Source organism: Lacerta agilis, chromosome 6 (genome assembly GCF_009819535.1).
Source record: "Lacerta agilis isolate rLacAgi1 chromosome 6, rLacAgi1.pri, whole genome shotgun sequence".
NCBI classification, from domain to species: Eukaryota; Metazoa; Chordata; class Lepidosauria; order Squamata; family Lacertidae; genus Lacerta; species Lacerta agilis.
This window is the reverse complement of record NC_046317.1, coordinates 30,327,704-30,343,125: the sequence shown is the minus strand read 5'-3', so window position 1 is coordinate 30,343,125 and position 15,422 is coordinate 30,327,704. Positions and strand designations below refer to the sequence as shown.

Below are 15,422 nucleotides of genomic sequence, written 5' to 3'. Positions count from 1 at the left end.
TCAGTGCTTCCATCTAGCTGAAACCTGTACTGCTTTTGTTCACTCATTAAGCTCTTTGCATGCTTGATTAAAGTTTTAAACACCCTTAACTGATTTTATAAGAGAGGAATAAAAATCTATAGTGTGCTAATCACCATTTTATTTTCAACAAATTGAAGTGAAACGAACCTATTAATGTGTAAACAAATGTATTCTGACCCATCTGTGTCTGTGATTAACAAAGTGCGAAGAAAGTGCAACTATTCCCCACCCCACCCCCAGAAAAACCTAAAATCTTGATTACCAATTCAGGCTTTGAAAGAGAGGCTGATTATCTTTAAGGCAAATTAACCTCTGTTAAGAAATGTCAAAATATAATTTCTTTTAGAAATCTGTTTCTGTTCTCTCTCTCTCTCTCTCCCACCAATCTCCCATTGTAAGTAAATTCAGTCATTGAGTTGTACCGCTGATGCAGGCTTCCCAGCAGAAGAACCCAGCAACTGCTGACAAGGTTAAAGTGGCAAGTACTAATGCATTCATGCAAGGCTGATAGACACCACTTCCCATTCATGTGCTTCAGTCTTAGGAGACAGGCATTCCATGCCTAGAAATCCTATCCTAATTTCTTAGTGAGGAAGATCTCCTATTAAAACAATAGCCCACCACCTAAAATATTGAAAGCAAGTTGTTAAGGTGCCAACAGAGTTACTTTGCACCAGGACATCATTTGAATGTAGACAGACATGCATATTTGATACGAAGATAAGTTTATACTCTAAAGCAGAATAGCAATATGCTTTACACTGTGATCCTATACATGTCAATTCAGAAGCAAGCCCCATTTAGCAGGTAATTAGATGCAGGTAATGCGTTTAGCAGGTAATGAGTTGCAGTTCTGAACCAAGAGGCAAAGGAAGAGGAGATCAAACACTGCTTCTGTGCATGGACTAAGGCTAGAGCAGAGCTTCCCAGAAACACATTCCCTTATATGCTTATAGTAAATATATCATCCATTTTTGCTTAAGGGCTATCATCACCCATTACATTCTCCAAAATGGAAGCAATCTATAACCCCAAATCTGCTGCCCTGAGACACTTGGGAAGAAGAGCAAGAAACAAATTTGATAGGCAGATATGCCAGAATGTAGATCTGGATTGATCAACAATGAAGGTGTTGGGTGTAAGTTGTATGTATGTATATATGTATGAATAAATAAATAAATAAACAAATGTTGCCATTTATTCATGTCACTTATTTCAAAATCTGACATGGCTCTTGGAACTGAAGCTACCATAAATGTAAGAAAGCATTATTTGCTAAATGCTGATCGGCCTTGTTCAAAGTATATTTAACGGTATTTGTCAACCAGAATTTCCCAAACTTCAACTTAAGAGCTGTTAGAGCTGAGAATTACTTATCAAGTTCTAAGCTGTTTTCTGAGCTCTGCAAGAAAAAGACTGTGAAAGGATTTTTGACTTAGGTTAAATGTTGTCCTATCTCTAGGCATTTGAACACTGACAGCTCATGCTCTATATATTAATTACTGTATATTCTGGCGTATAATACTACTTTTTAATCCAAGAAAATCTTCTCAAAAGTCGGGGGTCGTCTTACACGCCGGGTGGAGAATCTGCGGTCGAGTATATCTCAAACTCTATATTTTAACTGGGAAAGTTGGGGTCGTCTTATACGCCCGGTCGTCTTATACGCCCAGTCGTCTTATACGCCGGAAAATACGGTAATATTTTTTAATCTGCGGAAATTAGACTCATCATTCCCTTCATTTCTGATGTTCAGACTATGAGTGTCATTGCTAATATAGTCAAAACAGCCACAGAAAGAAATATATGCCATTAAGATTTCCTGCTATTTCGTTGTTGTTGTTGTTGTTGTTGTTGTTGTTGTTGTTTTAAATGCATAGGTTTATGTGTGCAAATCAGGGTTATGTGTGCAATACCATGGCCTTAGGAATTCAGTTTTCCCCCAACCCTGGCTCTGTTTTCCTGGAAAAACCGTAGCCTGGGAGAGCAATCAGAAAACAGTGGCAGCAAAAATTATCCTTTTCCAGTGCCCCAGTACAACTAATGTACCAGTAACTTTCTCACCCCATGACTGCTATTTGTTCAAAACAAGTTGGGGGACGGGGACAGGGACAGGGACGGATATCTTTGGCCCTACAGATGTTACTGAACTACAATAATTGGCCATGTTTGCTATGGTTGATGGGAGCTTTAGTTCAGCAACATCTGGAGGGTCATAGGTTCCCCATTCCTGATTTAAGAAGAAAATTAGAGGAGTTCCTATTAATGGACTTCAATGACAATGAAGGGTTTAAAAATGGGGGAAGGAAGGGTAACATGGGCAAATCACTGTGGGATAAAAATGCACCACAGATTTGCCAAATAGATCTTTCAGTAACCTATCTACTGCAACCTGAACTCACTATCACAGAAAAGGGATTTTATACTGATATATGACTGCCATTTATTAGAGGTTTAAATTAAAATAGAATTAGTAGACCTGACACTGATTAAAACATTACCTTAATCAATAAAATTAATTCCCACAATTTCTAGTGATGATATATAAGAAGGTCACAGATGTTATCAGATTCCATTTAAGGAAAATACAACCCAACAGCTGAGCAAGGCCACTGACTTAATTACAGCTTCATTTTAAAGAATATCCTCAAATGGAGTCTCCCCAGTATCAAGGTCACTGAGAAAACATGTTTCAAAAATTTCACCTGAACTGAACTCGCTACAGGCTTCCATCATACTACTGTGTTTACATGAAGCAAAAAGTAAACAATATTTGTCTGGGAATTTGATGGGGGTTTTGTTGTTAAATATGAAAAGTGAAAGCCAATAATTAAAAAAACCATTTAAAATATTAATATCAAATTAAAATAAATTAAAATCAATTATTAAAATATAGGGGAACTTCAAAATAAAATTATAGGAATTCTTGTTTCATCAAAAACATATTTGCTATGGCTTAGAACTGGTCTTTACTTGACAGAGGAAACCTTAGAAATAATGATCCATAATGGATTTTTACAACAAACAAACACAGTACAGATTTATTAGAAAAGTATGCTTGCTAATGATTTCACCATAGGCCCAGCTGCAGTGTCACTTTCCAAGTGTTAAAATGTTATGACAAAAAGGGGCAATGTTTGGCCTAAATTGAAAAAGTGGTGATTTGGAGGCCACAATCTCACACAAAAGGTAAGCTCGGCAGTGCACTGAAACTGGGCTTCCGTTCAGTAATTTTGAGTTTATTTATTAGCTCTATGAACCAACCATCACCAGTAACCCCGGAGAGCTTTATACTGATAGAAATATAAAACAATACAATAAAATACAAATCAAATACAGTAAGAGCAATTCCATAACTGTAATACACAGAAAAGAGGAGGAAAGGAAGCATCAAATTGTTCATCAATGCTTTTAGAAAAGCTGGCTATAAGAAACCATCTAAAAATTATTCACCCCACCTTCAAAATCCTGCTAGAAGGATGTATTGACCTGCTTCCTAAAAAAGTAGAATGAAGAGGCAGAGAAATCTCAGCATGGAGGGATTCCATAGTTGTAGAGCCGCCATGAACCTCACCGTGAATTAACCCGGCACCATTTCAACCAGCAGCTATTTTATAAAGGTTAACTTTTATATTATTTAGCTTTGTATTAGTTTTATATTGGACTGGGCTAAAATACCCAAGCAAGAAGGTCAAATTAGACAATTTTGCCAAGACTATATGTAATCTGAGTAAGGGTTTGCTCAAGGAAATGGTCAAAATGCATGAAAACCATGTTTCTGATTCTGTTCAGTGAAGTATTCCATCGCAATATGGCACAAAGCAGCCAAACGAACCCACCGGGGCTGTATTACTTTCTTTGTGCTGTAAAAATATTACTGTGACATTTCATCTGGTCAACCATCTTAAAGGTTAATTTTGTTTCCTGTATCAGATATTCCTTTAGGTGAACTGTTCTGTGCAGTTCCTATTTACCTATTCCAAACAATCCTCAAACTGTTTCATTGCTCACTCTCACTGTTAAGAACATATTGACTTACTGCCTGCTCTGCTGTTTAATTCATTTATGCCGAGAGTCAGGCATGAAGACAGAATTTTAAATGTGACATTTGCAGGCTGCTGGGTCATTTGAAGCTCTGACAACACCAAGGGAGTTCCTGACATACAAACTGGTCCTGATTTCCAATCTTCCATGTTCTGAACACATCAGATATTCTTCCCGGAGGTGCAGATTTCAGCCTAAAGTTTTAAATTTCCTTTGGGTTTAACATCTTGCAGAAAAGGCCTGTACACTTGAAAGTTTTAAAATAAAGCCCTTGTTTCCTTTAAGCTAAAGCTGGCATTGCCTCCAGCGAGCAAATTCAACGGCAGGAAGCCACTTTGATTGACAAAGATATTTGGAAACAGACTTACAATAATAATTAATACCCAGAGGAAATTCCAAGCAACTTTGACGCTTGGTGGACTTCCATTTTTTCCTGTTGATTTATCAATGTTCAAAGACAGCTGCATCTGAAAGCCACAGCTGTAGATAATGGGCCATTTAGATGGCAGCAGCGGTATCTGGCCTATCTGGGTAGCAGTTAACTGTGGTAGCAACTAGGATGAAAAACCTACACGCAAGACACTCATTTTTGCAGTGACAGCAACTGAACTGAGAGCAGATTAAAAGTACTCAAGTTGGAGACTTACTCACATCTAAGTTCAGAGACCATTTTCCTGTTAAGTCTTAGTAACAGCAAAAAGTACAGATGTACATTGCTTGAGTAAGCAAGTCAGCAAGATGCAAACCTTTCTTAATAGAACGGATCACAAAAACCAGTAGTTATTCAAGTTTCCAACACAAGCTAGAGTCTACAGGGTACGGATTGCTTAGCCTCTTGTTGTGCTCTGAATAGTAAATTGCTATCTAAATAGAAATATATGCCTTTGTACAATTAAATATTAAATAGAATATAAACTAGTAAGGTTACCAAAAGTGTTTTATTGCCAAAACTAAATACAGTACCTTACGTATTCTTGAGTATTAACAAAATAAAGTAGCATACCTGATGTATTATTTGTGCTACAGGAAGTTGTTCTGCATATTTTAATGGTTCCGTTGCAACTTCATCGACAGCATGGCTGGAAAAAAATAGATTTTAATCAGACACTGTAAAAATTAGGAAAAAGATAAAACCCAATGGCAACTCACTTGCTTTTAGGCATACAAACCCAAGTCCCCAATCTATCCCAAACTGCACGGCTATTATTTTTAAATGCATTACATATTTGAATGCCATCCACTTCTTTTGAGCCTATCTCTCTCCGTTTTTTCGTCACGGTTTAAATTCTTCATAGCTATAATACTAGTTTAAGTCTTTCTGTTCCACATAAAAATTTGCAAAGGTCAGGTCTCCTGAATAGCCCAGAGACTTGGGGAGAGCTGCTGAGTGAAATGGCACAGGCACATGTTTCCATATTTCATTTGATTCCCATCCCACCCTCTGGCAATTGAAATGCAAGGAGTTGCATTCTGCACTCTAACATTCAACAAAATTGTGAATGAGATAATTTATAGAAATTGATTGTGTATCCCCCAAACTGATTTTCTATGTTGGAAGGCTGTTCTAGATAAGAACAGAGGTGTTTTAGGATGTACACCAGTTGAGGAAGGCAGAGGACATAAGGAAATAATACTTGGCTGGTAAACCCAGCCAGGAGGAATCGATTTTCAGCAGAAAACTGGTGCAGACCCAAATCTGATCGGAAGCATTTTCCAGATAGGCATCTCATAACTCTACCTTTTCTCCACAATAAAAGCTTGATTAACATGTGACTAACACCACATTTTGTTTGACTATCTTTTAGCTACTGGACCGTTTATGTACCTGAAATTAAAAGTGCAAACCCCTACATTTATTATTATTATTATTATTACTATGCCACCCATCTGACTGGGTTGTCGCAGCCACATTTCAGAGTCTTTTCTTCCTGTGCCAGGACTGTGGGAAAGAACCCTAAATTGTAGAAACATTTTGAAATTTGCAATCCTTTGGGGGCAGAAAATAGGTTTCTATGTAAAATACAATTGTCAAGGCTTTGAGAGAGACAAATTAGTTGGAGTGAAGAAAGACAAAGGCAAAGAAAATGAAAACCAGGAACAGCACACTTTGGACAATTAACTAATCTTATTTCAATACCTTTGGGGTTTTATTTTTTCCTCATATATAATTTGGGATTTGCCTACCACTCAGAAAAGAAACTCCAGACCAATCTCTCTTTAGGACGGTTATAGATTTTAAATGCAAGCACCAATCAGGACTTTGGAATTGCAGTAATCAGAGTAATGTGACTAACCACTGTGTGATTTCAAGGTAATAACTGCCATGATAATAGACATTCTTGCACTCTGATTGGCTACCAACTATTATTAGCCTACCAGGACAACAAGATCTGCATTTTGCATAGTTATTAAGAAACAACAGTAGAGTGATTATGTAAATCAAGTGCTCACAACCAGAGTACAGGGAATTTCCACAGCTGTGGGTGGGAGAAGAGAAATGAATGCACAAACATTCTGGATTATTCATAAAATCAAAGCCATTTTATCAACATAATGAAGATATTTGAAAATAATTATAAAAATGTCTAATGGTGTTTCAGTATACGAGAACCACAACCAGTCAGCAAGTCAGCTGCACAAATTAAGCTATCCGGAGGTATATATAAAAGGTAAAGGTAAAGGGACCCCTGACCATTAGGTCAGTCGCAGACGATTCTGGGGTTGCGGCGCTCATCTCGCTTTATTGGCAAGAGAGCCGGCATACAACTTCCGGGTCATGTGGCCAGCATGACAAAGCTGCTTCTGGCGAACCAGAGCAGCGCATGGAAACACTGTTTACCTTCCCACCGGAGCGGTACCTATTTATCTACTTGCACTTTGACGTGCTTTTGAACTGCTAGGTTGGCAGGAGCAGGGACCAAGCAACGGGAGCTCACCCCGTCGCGGGGATTCGAACCACCGACCTTCTGATGATACACACCAACAAACTCCAAAAATATGCCCATCCCTCTTAAATATGATGAATGTACACTTAAAATGACTGAGTCCTCAGTATGCCGATTTCAAAACATGCCTATGAGCAACTTTCTATGGCCTTCTTATCATTAGGGGGGAAATTCTTGAAAGATCAGGACAAACCATTTCATGGGTTTAGAGATTCACATTTTCTAAATGGCCCTCATGCTGTTCATCTAGGAAACTAGGAAATCAGTATCACCCACTGCACACTTCAATAATGTTGCCTGCAACTGGGTGTTCCTGAATACTTTCAGGCTATTAACACATTTAGTTGCTTTAGAGATAAACAGAATGTATTCTAGCATAGTGTCCCTAAAACAATATTAAAACGTCTATCATTTATTTATGTAAAAAAATCTGTATTGCAGCTGTTCATTAAAAACCAGTGATTTACACCAACCATATAAAGATACAATCAAAACAAGGCAAGAATTAAAAATCAGAGATCAACTATTGTCTGTTACAGAAAGATGTTTTCTTAATCGCCTGCACAGATTTGGTGGCATAGAAAAGTTTGCACCACTTATTTAAAGGCTTAAAAAGAAGGCACCTGCCTGACAAGTCTCCTTATCACAGGCCCATGCAACTCTGATCTCCACTAATTTTTTTTAAAGAACAAGTTCGGATGTACTTTCTAGTTGGTGAGCCTTTTCAGTCAAATGAGCATCTGTTGCCGCATGAATGAAGAGTCCGTTAATCTTGAAAGAGACTCCACAACCAAATTTGCTCATACTGCTGTATGAAAACCCTCTGGAGGTGCATTTTAGCATAGCAAATGCTCACTAATAATCAAGAGACCCACAGAGAGTTTATGAAATCTGAGGACTCCCAGTGACTGAATTATGCCTCAGAACACAGAACTATTCATTTGGTCAAGTACAGCTGGTTTTAATTATTTAGGAGCTTCACCCCACAATATATCATTAAACTTTCCATATAACATTTTGTATATTTAGTTTATTTACAACTTTCACAAAAATATAGACTTAATGAAGTCTTAGCAGCAGCAGCTCTCCACAGTGTACTAATATTACAAGATCTTGCCTGAGGCCTGCTATATTCCCACTTGCCTCCACAATTATTTTGGCAAGGGACGCAATTTATTTTTAGACTAATATAAACTGCTGCTGCTTTTTTCAAATATGCCTCCATACCCTACAGATGCCAGTCTGAGGGAAATGTCTTAATGTAAGCAATTTGTTCCTTTACATTTAAATACATTATCACTCACTACTGTAAATCAACATGGAGAAAAACAGCTTATAGATAATGCATTTGACTGGCTTCGCCAAGAGCTGAGGGGAAGGTTTTAGGCAGGGACTTCAGAACAAGATAAACCCTGCTTTACCAGAGGGTTGTGACTGGGAAATAGGCATTGTCCCATACCCTAAACACTTTGTTGAAATGTGAACTGTTAACTGATTAAATGCTCTTCAGTTAATTAGCTTCTTGATTTAAACCGATTAATGCTATGGCAGCAAATACCTTTGACACCTCTGATTCTATAACTGTATTCATTTTCATGCCAAAGTTTATTTGTGAGTGCAAGAATCAAGTGTAGAAAAAGCAGTGTCATACCACTTTAAACAGTTGTGACTTCCCACAAATAATCCTGGGAGCTGTAGTTTGCAAAGACTGCTGAGAGCTGTTAGAAGACTCCTGTTCCCCTCACAGAACTACAATTCTCAGAGTGGTTTAACAATCAATCCTCCTTCCACATATCTGGGAATTGTAGCCAGAGTTGTCTTTCCCATTGGGCTTAGTGGCACGTTGCAGCCTCTCAGGTGCGCCCCAGTGGCACGTTGCCGGCGGTGCCCCTTTCCCTGCACGCCGCCAGAGGTTGGCAGGGCACAACGAGCCACTAAGCCCTATGGCTCCTCCGCCGCCACCTCCTCTCCCTCTGCCACGGGTGCCCTCATTCCCTCACAGCCTTTCCTGTACCCTCAGGGGCAGCAGCTCGAGCCATGCCAACCCACCCTTCGCCCCCAGGCCCAACCCGCTTCCCCTCGACGCAGCGACTGTTGCCGCCAACTCTGGGTTGGTGTGCGCCTCTTTCCTTCTTGGCCCGCCTCCCCCTGCGGCGCTGCTGCTGCTTGTGCTGCTCCTTCTGGGCGGGCCGCTTTTGCCTGCTGTCTCGTGCGGGGAGCCCCAAGGCGGCGGCGCCGTCATCCCGCCTCCCTGCCCAGCGGCATGGAGGAGAATTCCGCCTCGAGCCCCCACACAGGAACTGGCGTCCGGCCGGGCAGCTCCCACAAGCGCTCGGCGACACAGGCTGTAGCAGACGAGGAGCCACTCTGAGGCAGCAGCCTAGGACAAAGATGGGCCGGCACCAGCGCCGGCGCCTCCTCTGCCTTGGCCGCGGGAATCCCCTCAGCCACCGCCCGCTGAGCCGCTGTCCTTGACATCTGAGGGAGCGGTGGTGGCAGGAGCAGCTCCCAAGGGGCCTCCTCTGCGTCACCGGTGGCCGCTGCCCCACCACCACCACTCTCCGGGGCACAGGCGGCCGCGTGGCAACTGCCTCCTCATTCTCGGGCCGCTGGGCAGCAGCAAGAGCGCTGGCAGTGGGCTGTCGTTGTCAGGCAGCAGAGGTGGAAGAGGTGCCCCGGAGCCTCACAAGCAAGCACAGGGTTCCAGTGGTCTGGCCAGGCGCGCCGTGGCCACCACATCAGCGGCGTCTTCTGTGTGTGGTGGTTCCTGGGGCTACGAGGTGGTCCGCAAGTTGGGCCCCAAGTTCTAAATTCTGGGAAAGGGAGGTGCATCGGAGGGATCTTTGCGCCACGGCGCCAGATGTACTTAAGATGGCCCTGACTGTAGCTCTGTGAGGACAGACCTCTCCTTAAAAAGTTGTAGTGCCCCTAACAAACTACAGTTTCCAAAATTATTTGAGGGATGTCATGATTGTTTAGGTTTGACACTGTTTTAAATGTATCATGCAGATGAGCCTCTGATTAATTTTGGATCAGTTTAATATGAACTGGTCCCATTTTTCTAAGTAACTGTGGTGCTTTCTGTTGGCCAGTCTTGGTGATGATCAACAGAACACACAAATGATTTGAGCTCTTTAAAATGGTACTGGGACAATAAGCATTTATAATATTGGGGGTCCCTTGATTTGATGATAACAGAAATGAATCAAAAAAAGGCAAACATATAAATGTGTTTCCTTATCTAGCTGACATTCAAGTCAAATGTTCTCCATCCAGGTTACATTCAATTTAAAAACAATTTCACAGACCCTTGATTAATGATAGGGAATGGGAAACAGAAACAGGACTGTCTGGCCAATGTAAACATCAAGGGCTGGGTCTGATGAGCATTGGGTTTCTCCCTTATCAAACTTCCTAAGCATGAAAATCTAATTGTAGGTATCCACAGGTGGTAGATGGAGACATCCATGCATTCTGGGACTATAGAAGCTTTTGTGGACGAGAGAGAGAGAGAGAGAGAGAGAGAGAGGACCTCTTGTACAGACATGGAAGGAAAACCTGGATTATGTCTTTAATTCATCCCAACATAAACAACTGGGCAGGAATACCAATAAACCTCTGCTAGAAATTCAAAAACTTAGGTCAGCATTATTTCAAAAGTTCATTTGGTCTTAAACACATCCCCCATCCAATCTCTCCTCCACTCCTGTAAGCATTCTCACCCAATCTTCCCATTTTGGAGCTATGACTTGCATTATGCGTGTATCAGCATTTTTGCTAATCAGATAAAATATTAAGCCGTGTTTGTGCAATCATAATTAAAAGCAAGTTTTCAAACTGCGGTCTGGGTTACCTATGGTACACACAAATGCTGATGCAAAAGTAACACTAACTACGTTTAGCTTGAAAAAGTAAAAAGGGAAGAGCGTAGTTAGGCAATCAAACAGCATTTCAAGTACACCAAGTGTTTGGGCTTAATATACAGGCAGTGAATGACTTCAGAAGTCTGTATATTAATCAAAGCCAGTGTTCATCAGACTATTGTTACTAGCAAAACAAGACTGCTTGTGACTTTCAGCTTTGCATAACTTGATCAACAAGACTGAAAATATTCATTGCTTAACTAGGAAATGGAGAGCAAAAAGCTATGCAAAGGGACAAGAAATCTGAACACAATCGTGCACTTTAACTGTGACTGTAGTTCTAAACACACTTACTAGAGGCAAAGTTCTATTGAACTACCGGTAAGTGGGACACTTTGGAGTAAACATGCTTACAACTGTGTTGTGGGTTTATATGGAAGTTCTATTGATTTTAATGGGAAACTACAAGTCCCAAAATTCACTTCTAGGTAAATATGTTCAGGACAACAATTTAAATCTGCAACAATTATAAATTGCAGGCCAGAACTTCTGTCTTTGGAGTCTCAAAGACACATACTACTAAAGGTTATCTCCCCTCTCTAGGAGGTAGAAGGAGCAAGAAGACTTTCTTGACTGTGCTCCTTTGACAATTCTCAGGATGATCCCTTTTAACTCTTCTATGATTCTAAGCTCCCAATGCGATCCACTGTAAAACAAAAGGGAAATAGCACACCAATACTGCATGTTCCAATGTATACCACCTCACTCTCCCAACTGCATAACCACTTTCCACATGGTTCCTAGGTGGTTTCCAATCCAAAATCATTTTAAAATACCTGATGGCTTAGCCACTGTGGGCTCCTTCACACATCCTTTGCTTATGTAGCACAAATTCCTCCCTCTCAGCCACTCTACATTCCAGGTTTGGGTAACTCCCCCACCCCTTATTGAGGCCACACCAAAGGGTAATCTGTTGGGATTTGCATGGCAGGCGTGCCATGGAAACAACAAGTGGAACCAGAGTCAGAGGTAGGCAGAGGTTGGAGCACTGCAGAATCTCATAACTTATTCACTCTCTATGCCATCCCACTCCCTGACCACATACTCACACACAAAAGGCCAAGATTCCCAGAAGAATGGTCCAGAAAGCAAAAGTGAGCCCACAGCATCTAGAGGGCCTCAAATTGACTCCAACATTAGCTTAGGCTAATCAAGGTTGCTCCTTAAAGATTTGAAACAAACTGGAAAGTTGCCCATGGGGAACCCTGGTTAGCATTAATGTCAGTTAACGTAAGTACTGATGAATGAATCACTTTTTCAGTCATGGGATGGAAGTCATATTCCAGAAGAAAGGAAAGAGGGTCATACAGCATATGATCCACTCACAATTGTTCAACCATGGTTAAGCAATCAGGAGTGTTAACATACGCACCAGTCCAGCGTAATGAATACAAAGTAGAACACATATTTCCAATGGTTCACACAGGCTGATGAATATGTCATTCTGAAATGGACTGAGTCTATCTTATTACAATGGTTATTTATATATCCTATTTGGTTTGCTCTAATGGAACAAATCTCTCAACAGTAAAACACAGGCAAGACTGTTTAAGTGATGCAATGCTACAAGTGTGGGGAATCGGGGGTTTTAGAGTACAAAAGAAAGAGGAATTGAAATGACTTTTAATTATTAAATCTATGTATCCCACTGTCTCAACCATAAATAAACCACTGGGTGGTTGTTGTTTTTATTTTGGCCATTATTAATAAAAACAAAATGCCAGCACTAAATGAGGAAAATGCCATCAAGGTTTCCCAGAAAGCAAAAGCTAAAAAGCTGTGTACCTGCCTTGAATGAATAGATTCAAAACCCAAGCATTGAAAAATATATTTACAATAACCAGATGACAGGAAATGAGGAACTGGGCTTTGGTTTAGGGTAACTATACAAAATAGTGGTGACTGCTTGTTATAAACAAATTTGAAGTAAAAGAATGTGTGTTGAAATGACAAAATCATAGTTTTTGCCCTTGAAAAGCACATATGAGCTAGGTACAATGAGAACAAGCTGTAGGGAGTCTCTGAGTCAAGTAATTCCCTCTTTCCTTTTCCTCATGGAAGCTTTCACTGCTGCATTTGGTGAACTGCTGTTTACCGTGTTATCCAAACAGACAAACTGTAGTTGACATTTATTATAGTTAATAAAAAACTGACTTTAATCCATGGTTGCTTAAGCTGTCTGGTTTCAACTAACCCTAGAGGTAAAGGTAAAGGGACCCCTGACCGTTAAGTCCAGTTACGGACAACTCTGGGGTTGCAGTGCTCATCTTGCTCTATAGGCCGAGGGAGCCAGCGTTTGTCCGCAGACAGCTTCCAGGTCATGTGGCCAGCATGACTAAGCTGCTTCTGGCAAACCAGAGCAGCGCACAGAAATGCCGTTTACCTTCGCACCGGAGTGGTACCTATTTATCTACTTGCACTTTGGCGTGCTTTCGAACTGCTAGGTTGGCAGGAGCAGGGACCGAGCACCGGGAGCTCGTCGCGGGGATTCAAACCCCCCGACCTTCTGATCAGCAAGCCCTAGGCTCTGTGGTTTAAACCATAGCGCCACCCGCGTCCCCCAACTAACCCTAGTTATTGTTAAATCATACCTCCGGGTTTAGATGACACAAAGAACCGTGGTTAACTAAAAGTGAAAACGAAAGTGTTGGAACTCTTCCTTGCGGTGGAAGGTAGTGCAGAAGCCCAAGGTTCAGCACGACAGCTCACCACAGCCAGTGAGAATCAGATGCTTACCAATGTATTCTACTTCTACGATGTGTTTAAAGTCTCCTATGATCTATTCGTCTGCATTATTCATGATGAAACAAACAGAAACATTTGATCATAAAATGTGTGTTTGAAAACCTCAGTATTATCCAATAAGAAAAGGTCAACTGTGATAAATCAGTTGTTAAAAAGAATCACACTGTAGAAAATATAATTTACTCCAAGTTAGTTCAGATTTCCATATTAGAATTCTGCTGCACCTATGAGGGAGAATAATTTGAGCTACTTTCCTGCACTATGCAGTGACAAAATGGACAGCTGGTAGCTTACCTTAGGTGACCTTCAATGACTATCTAGCAGAATGCTAATGTGAATCTTTTGCAAATCGTTACAGTGGAGCCTGAAAGTCATGTCTTTAATGGGCAAACAATTAGTGCATATTCAAAGACGAGGAGAGGCAAGAGATATGGTTGTCACTATAATATGTAGGTTTTTCCACAATCCATAAATACAGCTAAGCATACCAAATGCTGCTTGTAGGATGATCTGCAATAACCCTTCTTCACAACACTTTAGGCCTCATCACACCTGTTCTTGAAAATTATTTCACTCCAAATAGGTAGCAAATACTGCTATATCTTCTTGTCAGCAAAAACGTAAGATGTGGAAGAGAAATCCAGTTTTTTAAAATAACTTAAGGTTATAAAGAATTTCCAAGAATGTTCCTTTACATTCTGATGTTCAGTTGGTAGGGATACAGGACAGGGCCTTCTCTGGTGTAGCACCCAGGTGGGAAATTCACTGCCCTGGGAGGTTTAGTTGCCCTCCCCACGTTACTAACATTCCACATATACCTTTAAAAAAAAATCTGGCAAAATTTCAAGTTTAGCTGCTGCATAGTACTTTTCCTCTCGTTTATTATTGGCTCTTCAAAAATTTTATTGTTGCTTTTCCATTTTTTATGGCTTTTCTTAGTACTATTGCTGTTTTTACTCCATTTACCTCCTCTTTTGTTGGAGGGGGACATGAGGGGGTATGTAACTTCACAAAAGAAACAAATAAATAGCCAACCACCTATCGGTTGGGGCATTTTCATGTTTACATGCAGAATTAAGATGAACATGCTCTGAAAGGAACAAGACTTCTGTTTCTTTAGGAACTTTAAGGAAGGCATTGCAGAGGCAAACTTTATCCTGGAATGATAGGTTATCCTTCACCTATAGCAGGGGTCGGCAATCTGCGACCCATGGGGGTTGTTTAAACGGCCCACGAGCCGCCCCCGAACCGAACCGCCCACTCGGCGAATCCCCGCGTGCTGCGCTAAACCGGCACAGCGTGGAGCGGAGACTCGCTTCCGCGGTGCGATAAACCGCATCTGCGCAGACGCGATCCGGCCCACAGAGCGATCTCCTTGGAGTGAACTGGCCCAGGCGAGGTAAACCTTGCCAACCCCTGGCCTATAGCATCCCTCTCCCTTTCAGAATATGACCACTGAAGGTAGAAGCAATGAGTTTGCTTTTTTTACAAAACATATCATTAAAACAGAATCCTAACCAGAGCCAGTTCTGATCAGGTGACATGGCTCACAATGGAATGCACAAAGGATAGAGACTTCATTAGAGATTTTCCATTTAAGGTCATTTGAAAGGATTTTTTGAACACCAGTTTTGTCCTAGTTTCTTAAAATGCATGCAAAGGCAGCTATTTCTTAGAAATCTAACTCACAAAATACTCTGTCAGGATTTTCATAAGCACTACTAAAAGTAAATTCACTTTAAAA

At 40.9% G+C, this 15,422-nt stretch overlaps 1 protein-coding gene across 1 annotated transcript in view; it reads right to left on the bottom strand.

Moving 5' to 3' along the window:
* Positions 1 to 15,422, bottom strand: part of PIGK (phosphatidylinositol glycan anchor biosynthesis class K) — a 101,573-nt gene that overhangs the window by 19,612 nt on the left and 66,539 nt on the right. Inside the window, exon 10 of the mRNA XM_033151787.1 lies at positions 5,069 to 5,144. Within this exon, the coding sequence (XP_033007678.1) occupies positions 5,069 to 5,144 (76 nt within the window). The remainder of the gene's footprint in view (positions 1 to 5,068; positions 5,145 to 15,422) is intronic.